This window comes from Haliotis rufescens, unplaced genomic scaffold, assembly GCF_023055435.1.
Source record: "Haliotis rufescens isolate VD_foot unplaced genomic scaffold, xgHalRufe1.0.p SCAF_18, whole genome shotgun sequence".
In the NCBI taxonomy this organism is placed as follows: domain Eukaryota; kingdom Metazoa; phylum Mollusca; class Gastropoda; order Lepetellida; family Haliotidae; genus Haliotis; species Haliotis rufescens.
This window is the reverse complement of record NW_025963868.1, coordinates 1,967,251-1,977,887: the sequence shown is the minus strand read 5'-3', so window position 1 is coordinate 1,977,887 and position 10,637 is coordinate 1,967,251. Positions and strand designations below refer to the sequence as shown.

Genomic DNA, 10,637 nt, shown 5'->3' with positions numbered 1-10,637 from the left:
CCTTTAATCCCACTCCTACGAAGGAAAGTACAGTGAACAAATGGTCATTGTTTACATATGGACAGGAGAATGCCTAAGAGTTAAAAAGGGTGAAGAAATTATTTGCTTTAATTTGCCAAGAAAGTGGGCAGCCGACCATAACCGTGAAGGGAGGCTTGCCTACTTGAGTGCGAAAGAAGGACGGACTAGTGTGATCAAGCATGTAGTTTTTTAGGTAATTTCCTCCAACAAGACCATATATGGAGCCTCTGTATATTGGTTTTAGCCTTTGAGATTGATAGACATGACAAAAGTGCAAAGGAACCTTATATATGCGCCGTGTTCGATGTTTTGAATACGATTGCAGCGCTTAGACTCCACCAAGTCACTTCTTGGAAATCAACATGACATCTTCCACTATAAGGGTGACAGATTATAGAAATCGTGACAAAATATGCGAACTAATTATTTTTCTCAAATCACATTGTTTTAGTTATTACTTAGTACTTATGTAGTTAGTAGTTGGTTTGACATAACTCCAGTAACAGTTACACATTCTAAACGGCCATTTCTCCACCCAGGACTTGGACATGGCTGAACTTGACACCCTGTCCATGTTTGCCAAAGTAGTTGAACAGAGTGACAGTGCTATTTACAAAATGTTTGAACCCAGAGGACAACCTCGATCTGTATTTAGGTTCACCATTAACCTGATGATTCACAACTGACGAGGTCGTCTTAGGTACCGCGATTCGCAGAGCACAGTTGCGTCGCTTGCGCACGCCAGAAACCTATGATTGTGGGTTCGCCCCGATTGTTTCTAGGTTTGTCAGCACCATACCCGTGCTCGTGGGTTTCACCGAAGTGGCTTTCCTCCCACATTAAGCTGACACGCTGTGATATAACTGGAATACTGTTAAAAACGGCGTTTTACCCAACTCACTCACTCATGCCATTGACCTGCTCGCACAGCCTCATTGCCAAAAGCACCACCTTGAAGAATGGCTGAATTTTTTTTAGCTGAAGATAAGTTCTCATTGTAAGTTTGAGAGACTGCTCATTCTTGTCACCGATGATTGTGTGGCCCTGACACAGAAGTTAGCAGCAGCCAGTGTATTATGCAGCCAGTAGACATGTTTTTGTGTGAAAAGGCATGTTAATTGTGAGGTTTCCAATGGGATTTGATATCTGATGTTAATCTAATTTTGACCAATCAGAATCAAGAATTCTTCAATCTCCAGGGCCCACTTGCACAGAACAATCTTAGTTACAATTGATCTTAGGCGGCTACAATCAACTTTACAATCACCATACAATTGTCCTATTCCACTTGCACAAACCGATCTTGGCGCGATTGTAAGACGGCTTGGAGTTAAGATCGCGATCTTAGCTAAATTGAAATCTTCAACTGTGGAGGTACGAATATTTTAAACTCGACTCCTGTCTATAGTTGTCTGCAAACGGGCATAGTTTGCTGCGCATACAATAAGTGGCACCGGTAACGACACGCAACACGTACCTGCCTCCATCGCACTTTGAAGGAAACGATTACTAGAATGAAGGCATATATTCTTGTCGGCATTAATACTGTCGTGATTTAGGAATTGTTTTCTATTTCAACAAGAGAAATACCTTCTCGTGTTTTTATTCAAAGTATTGAAATACGAATAAATACATTATTTAGTAACACAATTATTATGAAAATTAAAATAAATAATAATAATATTTCCTAAAACCATAACGTGTAAATGCATGATCGTCATCTATTTAGAGAAGTTTTTCCTAAAATCCTAAATATATACTTCATGTTTTCGTTTCGTTGCTACAACAAAGGATGTTATGACTACCATTTCAAAATACAGAAAGACGGGAACTTTCAAAAAGGCATAGACAAAAAAAATAAGAATAATGAATAATGTTTCGAGAAAGCAATTGTTAATATATATTCCCTAGGTATTAATTTAAAAAAAATATATTTGCTATTTAAGGGATATTTTGCAAAAAAATCAAATGTTTCATCATGTATATTTGCTTGTCTGATGAATACTTGTATTTTTTCTTTTAAACTCTGATATTTAACCGCTCGTCCCTGTCCCATTTGTTTTAGATTTAAACATGTATGATTTGCTCTATAGCTTGTATTTATTTGTAGATTAATTTCATGATAAACTAAAGACAAAATAACCGACACGAATATGACCCCAAAAAATATAGGGGAAGCTCAGCGATTCAACAACATTGATGCACTGAGTAAGGTAGATTGTACTCTACGGGCTTATACAAAGGGAAACCACTCCCATCTAGAGTGTAAACTAAGATTAGCTGCCCTTGATTTATCGAAAAGGTCACGGACGTTACAAATTCCTTGCGGGACGACTTAGGTTTTTATCCTTCCCTTGTTTAGCGAAAAGGTATGTTGTTTCACATTTCTTTCAGTATTGAGTCGGATGGGAATATACCTTTTAGCTATCGACTCGATAGTTATGTGTTTAACTATGGTAATTAACGATATTTCTGACGTTAAATCTGTGGTGCGTTCTTCATGTTGTTAAAGTGTCGATGCGAATGATAACGTTTAGCAAAAAAAGAAGCAATGTTTGAACGTAAAGCAGATTATTTATGTGAAACAGACTAAGCCTTGCACGCCATTTTGTCAAGTTTATTCAAGGACTACAACGATCTTAGCTACTTAAGATTGGTCCGGACCAATTGTAAGTTTCGATTGTAGCTTACACTTATATTAGTCTACAATCGCTTTGTGCAAGTGGATGACGATTGTAGTCGAAGCCTAAGATCGCGATCTCAAGGATTTACAATAATTGTAGCGCTAAGATCGCTTTGTGCAAGAGGACCCTGGTGGAGTAATTGAGAGTAATCAAAATGTTTCAGAGTTGTCCACAACAATTTTTTGGAATAATCTGTCCGTAAATAAACAAACATTTCATAGACAAACACTTTTATTAATGAATATGTTTACAGCCTAGAAAATTGTTAATCTTGGTCTTCATCCAATGAGTTTGTCCATCATGACTTAATTACACATGGTACACGAACACCTAGCACTGCCAGTGTATCGTCAGAGCTCCAGATAAGCTTTTAGTGTTGTGGGTATTTTACCCATGCATTTAAAAATCATTGGGTATCAGTAATTCTATCTGCGTATTCAATTTTCTGTTACCCACTAGTTTTTACACATGTGGGTATTTAAGTTAAATATTTAAAAACACTATTCATCTAGTCCCTGCAAACTGGTGCCGTGTGGGTTCGAGAGCTTTATAGGACTCAAAAATACCACGATACTTCCACAAGAAAGTGTGATGGCAAATGATCATGATGTAACTGTCATCGTGGAGTTGCTGATTTGCTAATCGAATACGCAGGGTTACTTCACAATATTTTGATGATACGCACAAGTTTTATTTTTGTAGCGTATCTGTAATGTTCGTTGCGTATTTGATACGCTTGGATTATATTTTACTGTGTATTTCTGCATTTCTGATGCGTATTTCACGCAGATACGCAGCTTATCTGGAGCTCTGATCGTTCCTGTGGACCTTTGCTGCATCCAAGACAAGTACATCCACACTACACACACTCACACACAGGATCACCATACGGGCACAGTTCACGTCATGATTTGTCATGTTTTGAGTCAGACTGTGTGGAGCTCTCCACAGTTATCTCCCCTTTGCTGAACTTGTCTACAATGTCGTTGGCGTAGCAAGAATGGAAGAGGTCCTTGGCCGTGAACTTGGTCTGTGTGATGTTGGACACCTTGTAGGACACATAAGGCTTCAACTGGAAGGACAAACATCCCTAATGTTATATAATATTGAATATGTATCTTTTGTTTAACACACTCAGCAATATTTCAGCCATATGATGGCAATCTGTAAATAAGTCTGGAGCAGACAATCCAGTGATTGACATCATGACCATCGATCCACGCAATGAGGATATGATGACATGTATGTATCAACCAAGTCAACGAGCCTGACCACCCGATCTCGTTAGTCGCCTCTTACGACAAGCAGAGTTGACTTTTACGGCAAACATGGGTTGCTGAAGACCCATACTCTAACTTCACTGGTCTGATTTGTATCTGACAACATGACTAAATGTGAGTCCGCTTTATGCTCCAGTTACAGTCTATCATCATGTGGTTGTATCTCACTTGTGACCTGGAACAAGGGGCACTGGTTGCCAAGTGGTTTAAGGCATCACATTTTGCAATGCAGAATAGAAACCTATGATCGATGGTTCCAATCCTGGTTCGCCTCGATTATGTTTCTGGGCTTATCAGCACCATACCCGTGCCAGTGGGTTTTGCCAAAGCAATAAAACGTCTGAGACCTGCATCACTTCGGGCTTTCCTCTCACATTAAGCTGACACGTCGTGATATAACTGGAATAGTGTTAAAAGCAGATTTAAACCCAACTCACTCACTGTTACACTTGGGGGGTAAGGACAACCTGAGACAACACTTACTTGCCCAAAAGGAACATTCATGATAGAAAAGCTTGGGTTCTGTACACACAAGTACACTGATGTTTTTATTTCTATCTTAACAAGAACAATCCAGAAACAATCTCACTAAAATCATGTCTTTTACAGTCATCTTGTTAATCCGACAATTGGCTATTTAGGATATCTTTTGCATCACAATAAGTGATATGATGTCATAATAGTAACGTGCAGTATAGAACGAAATCTTTGCAAGGCTTGCCTGCATTTCTTAAGGGATGGCCACATCATGTTAGCTAACGAAGTTGCCATGCTTTCAGTGTCTGTCGTAAATTCGAGTGAAGTATTACAGTGTAAACAAACTGCTTGAGCATTTAGAGATCCACATTTTGTTTAAAGGCTGTTGTCAGTGATTCCATAAATTTTTATCGACATCAAGCTAAAAACACTGGACTCAACCCATGCCACTTCATCCCATGTATTTGCTGACACCAAAGATTTCACGTTTTATTCTGTCATGGTAGAAATAATGGAGATAAACATACTGTTTCAATGTCATCTTCCCGAGACAAGAGAGTTAACTGACTATACAAGTCCAGTTTCCGCCCTTGCCGAACTAGGCTGGTATTATGGAGTTACATTATGGCTGGACATAATCCAATCAAAATTGTGCAACGAAATGGAAATCCGATTCGTAAAATGTCATGCAGATTTTGGTCAGTTGCAGGATTTGGAAAGCATGTGTACCGCCAACTTGACGTCAACAGATATTTTCCAAATCTTTTCATATTTTTAATCAAGGTGCTGACGTGATTTGATGCACTTAGCGATGTAAGACCCGTTTTATCACAATATAGATCTTGATTATCGATCACACTGTCTTGACTGGCCGCCGCAGTTTTGTTTGAAGCAAATGCAAGTGATGGTGCACGAGAGGTGGAATCTGATTGGTCCATAGAAGAGACATAGAAGGGACATAATAGCCACTGGTCGATCTAGCCCAGGAATTCCAGCCTAGTTTGGCAAGGGTGGAAACCTGACTTTTAAAGTCAGTTAACTCTCTTGCCTCAGGAAGATGTTTCAATGTAGACCTAGCTTACCTGTAGATTTAACCGTGTGATATTTAACATTTGAAACCTCATGCTTCATGTTCGGTTCCAATCTAAATTCAGTTACATCACAAGGTGTCTGTTTGATGTGGGAGATAAGCCCAAAATTATTCAGGTATTTGATGTTTATAGCTTTGTTGAAACCCATAAGCACAGGTATAGTGATGACAAACCAAGAAACACAATCAGTGCAAACTGGGAATCGAATCATACATTTCTTGGACACAAGGGACACAACTCTGAGCAGCATTAAAATCAGACCTTAGTTCTCCCTACAGCTAAACAAAGATCTGAGGACATCCCATTACGGGTCACGTCAGACCGACCTTGAGCGAACTTTGACCGACCAATAGAATGACCAATCAGAAGGCAGCTTTCTTGTGCTTTACGGCACTTATTTCAAATTGGCGACTACGCTTCGAAACATATTTTGACAAATTCTCGATTACAAATTTGAAACCTAAACAAAAGAACATTCTGGAATGGCTAATGGGGGTCTTGATTGTATGGATTCAGTCGTTAAACCTGTAACTATCATTTGGAATACCCTGTGTTAAAGTTTTCGAGGTTGTATGATTAGAAATCAATTCTGACTGTCACTTTCATGATCTGGTAAGCGACGCTCTCATTGGTCGGATGAAAGGTCGTTCTGACGTGACCCCTTATGGGATGTCTTCAGATCTTTGTTTAGCGGTAGCGAGAACTAAGGCCTTATTTTAATGAGATTGCTTTAGATGGCACTTTAGAGCCCCTGATCAATCTGTAAACAAACAAAGTCTGGTGTAAATCTATGTCACCTTGAAGTCTGTCAGGTCTGGTACAACAAACTCCGGGATCATCTCGGGCACATTCCTGTATCTCCCTATCTGAGGGTCCTGAAATCCTGTGGGTGGCACAACTGCAAACAGAAAGGAGATATTATTTTTATCGGAAGGTTGAAAATGTTTCAAATGAAAATGACATGTGAGTGGATAAAGCAGGGTTTGACAAATGTCTTATCTACACACTAGTCCACTGGTCCAGTAAGAAATAAATACTACTGGCCCAGATATTAAGTTACAAGTCCAACAGAAATTTAAGAGAGCAAACACTTGTCAATATAGTCAAAGTCATTTTATTCATGACTATACTGACTTTATTTCATGCACTTCTAACCATGGATATATGAGCTTGTTGGAATGTCCTTCCCCTCTTTCTTGCACTTTGTGTTGGTTCACAGGGCTTTTCAATTTGCCGTAGTGACTTTAAAAAATTCCCTGAAACGGCTCCTGCCATGACGGCCATTACAGAATACCGGTATGCGAAGCGTAGAAAGTAGCATTAATTTGATAAGTCACATTAATCACTTCCTGTTTGTTACGATGGAATTTATTGGTTATTAAAAACTTGTCTCTCACTTTCCTATGTAGAGTTGTTATCATAGCATGTGCATGCCACACGGACATAAATGGCCAGTTTACAGATCTTTTATACATCGTGTTATGGTCTCGGTAAGGGAGGTAACTAAGATTGGAAGTTGGGAGAGACAAGTTGATGTACGGCTTTTGTTGACTGAATAAAAGATAGAGTGAGTTTTAACCTGACTTAAAGCGACTGGTACACCATATGATTTCAATAGCCAGCTGGTCCAGTATATATATAAAATAACTGGCCCAGATCAAGTTTCACTAGCATTTGTCTAGTTGGCCGGCGTATTTGTCAAACCCTGGCATAAAGCTGCTAACCAACAGTGATACAGTAAATATTGTTTCACACCGCAGCCAAAAACATGAGAAATAATTCAGTCTTGATCAGGCAGACCAGTGACTTAAAAGTATCATCCACAAAGTCATTACATGTATCTTTGAATAGAGCCATACTTTTGGAAGTGTGGTTATGCTGTGAGACTTGTTGGTCAGAAGACATGAAAGCAGTTATGTTTAATGCCTTGGCTGCTTTGTCTAAAAGTAGTAACAGTGTTCCAGGCCATAAAATCATGTGCTATAGGTAACATATATGTACAAAATGGACAAATGGCAGTCCCAGGTTGACAGGGTTTACACGATGCACAAGTGTAAAGAAAGAACGCTGATAAAAAATAAACTGTGTCCGAAAAGGATGCACAATAATATTAATTGTACCTTTCATTCATGACCACTGTCAACATGATCATTAAATTATCAAAATGTAGAGTACACTACACCATTTCAGTAATTTACAGGACCTCCATATCACCTGCAAGGACCCTTAAAATTAATTATTGGGGGTCCCCTGGACCCCTACTTCTGTAAGTCAAGGTAAAACCCTGACCAGTTCAAGTTTTTAATAGCACACTAACTATCTGATTGGTCAAATATTGACTAAAAAAACAGTGAAGCATTTTCTGACTGAATTTCAAACAAACCTAAACTCAACGTTAATGTTCCATCACAGACGCATTTTATGAAACAAACAGCTTCTTTTAGCACAAGTTGACACAATTTTGAAAACTTGGCCAAACCTGAGACAATGCTTTGGAAACAAGGTCACAAGTGTCATAGTCCGTCTACACTTCTCACACTGAAACATAGTTTCTACATACAAGCTCAGTGATTGAACTGTGAGAGTGATGTTTAGAAGTTTCTATAAATAATTACCACAAATTGCCCACAACAGAGCATTAGTTCATGAACAATAGATTTGTTTTGCACAACTATTTTTGCAATAGTATTCTTATTCAAATATATATATCTGATGAAATATCTTATTCTCAGTGTGTATCTTTATCAGTAAAGTGATTCCATGAGGATTGTTCCCACAAATATAATTACTAAAGTTGTGAATGAATTTTAATTTAACATTCAACAAAACTGATTGCATTAAATGGTGTCTGGTAAAAACAAAATGTAGATCACTACTGAGTTTACTTATTGTCCAAAGGAATAAGGTTTAATCAATAATATTGTGAAGCTTCTCAAACTTAATTAATGTTGTGCCAAATAAATGAGTCACTCTGCTAGTCAAGGATATTGTTGTGTGTGATAAAACGTTAGAAAAAAATACTTTGGTTAGACTTCACCCAGTATCCCCCCTCAAAAATATATATCAGGGCTGTGAGCAGGTGTTCTCCCAAAAAGAGGAAAAGTCTAGGGGGTGTCTGGGGGCCTGTTTACTTTTGGAGGGCAGATACGGATGGCAGTCTTTCCAATACTTTAACTTAATAATATTGGTACACATAACAAGGCTTATCTGGATTATATATCAGATATATTCTTACGCAATGTAGCATCTTTAATGCTCTCACTGTTTACTGCAATCCAGCATGTGATTGTAACTACAAAATGATAACGCGGGAATGATTCATTACACTTAAATACAGGGATACAGGGTAATTCTAGGGTAGGGCCTTGTGCTTATAGCCCCTAAATCTTGAACTGTCAGGGTTTTACCTTGACTTATAGAAGTAGGGGTCCAGGGGACCCCCAATAATTAATTTTAAGGGTCCTTGCAGGTGATATGGAGGTCCTGTAAATTACTGAAATGGTGTAGTGTACTGTACATTTTGATAATTACTCTAGAGTCTGGGATGAATAAATGATCACGTTGACAGTGTTCATGAATAAAGGTACAATCAATATTATTGTGCGTCCTTTCGGGACACAGTTTATTTTTTCTCAGCGTTCATTCTTTACACTTGTGCATCGTGTAAACCCTGTCAAACTGGGACTGCCATTTGTCCATTTTTGTACATATATGTTACCTACAGAGCTCACGTGATTTTATGGCCTGGAACACTGTTACTACTTTTAGACAAAGCAGCCAATGCATTCGATGTAACTGCTTTCAGGTCTTCTGACCAATAAGTCTCACAACATACACTTCCAAAGGTATGGCTCTATTCAACGGTACATATAATGACTTTGTGGATGGTACTTCCAGGTCACTGGTCTGCCTGATCAAGACTGAATTATTTCTCATGTTTTTGGCTGCGGTGTGAAACAATATTTACTGAAAAAGGCCCACATTTTCAAATACAATGGAAAATTCCTAGAGTGAACCCTGCCTATATGTATTAGCGGCCAATAGATGTCAAATAGTAGATGCGTGATTGCAGGATCTCTCAATTTGTATACCGTGTTTTGCGACGACCTCCTCCATCTCCACACTCCCGCCCTTGACATGGCGGTTCACGTGCTTAGCAGTGACTGGGAAACGTCTGTCAAACGGAACTCGCGTCTTCTTCCCTTGACGACAAGAAGAGGAGCCAAAGTAGCGCCGCGAGTGGGCCAAAACGACTGATCTGACACTGGATTCACAGACATTCATCTTGAGGAGGAACACGACCGGAAGTCAGCGACACGGGAGCCACCTAGTGGGTAACATCAAAATGTAGGAATATCAGAATCTGAATATCGCCGGTATACTAAACTAAAACGAAAAGAAACTATTTGATATTTTTAGCGACCGAGTGAACGAGTTGGGTTTGACGTCACTCTGGAGTCTGGTGAGTGTTTCAGATATATACATGATATTAGGTACATATCGAGAAAACAGATAGCAACTTCAAAAGATGGAAAACATTTGTCTTTATGTCGTCTTTTGTTACTGATAATATCGAATACTAAACGTGATACCACGTTTTATGAAACGAGTGAATAGTTCTGGTATCTGACGAGCGAAAGTAAAATTGTTTTTACACGGGAGCGAGTTTAGTATTTTATTTATTACTTGCCATTTATAATGTTTTTAGAATTGTACTGTTGAGTGTGAATAGGCTGACACCTACACGATCCACGACATAATCCAATTGAATTCAACAGAATAATACTTCAAACACGTCAAAAGTTGAAACGTATGAATTTAATACCATACAACGGTCCACCTTTAGAATTCAGGCGTACTTTCCACAAAATTATCGCAGCTCACATACTTGAACATATAGACGTACGACAGTCGTTGCTCTACAGTACCATCGCCTTGTGGAACGTGGCCCTGCACCACAAAGTTTACAATCACGTCACAATACCCGATGACGTAATTTGTGGAATTTTGTTGCAAGATCCATCAGCGAAACAATGCCATGTGACGTCAGCCAAGCAACAAGGTTGCTTGGGGTCATCGAGTGT

The 10,637-nt window shown here is 38.9% G+C and overlaps 2 protein-coding genes across 2 annotated transcripts in view; one reads left to right on the top strand and one right to left on the bottom strand.

Annotated features, from left to right (window-relative positions):
- LOC124120161 overlaps positions 1-10,637 on the top strand; it is a 44,058-nt gene that overhangs the window by 1,186 nt on the left and 32,235 nt on the right. The gene's annotated exons all lie outside the window — the stretch shown is intronic.
- LOC124120163 (39S ribosomal protein L41, mitochondrial-like) lies at positions 3,395-9,889 on the bottom strand. The gene is made up of 3 exons (XM_046482899.2): positions 9,645-9,889; positions 6,351-6,451; positions 3,395-3,777 (listed from the first exon to the last, which is right to left on the bottom strand). The coding sequence occupies exons 1-3, from the start codon at positions 9,835-9,837 to the stop codon at positions 3,610-3,612; spliced, it is 462 nt and encodes a 153-aa protein (XP_046338855.2). The 5' UTR covers positions 9,838-9,889; the 3' UTR covers positions 3,395-3,609.

Excerpts from the sequence above, each read along its gene's own strand:
- LOC124120163 (XM_046482899.2), bottom strand. The coding sequence starts at position 9,837 with ATGAATGTCTGTGAATCCAGTGTCAGATCAGTCGTTTTGGCCCACTCG. Across the intron at positions 6,452-9,644 it reads GGAGGTCGTCGCAAAACACG|TTGTGCCACCCACAGGATTT; the intron begins GTATACAAATTG and ends TTCTGTTTGCAG. Across the intron at positions 3,778-6,350 it reads CAGACCTGACAGACTTCAAG|TTGAAGCCTTATGTGTCCTA; the intron begins GTGACATAGATT and ends TTGTCCTTCCAG.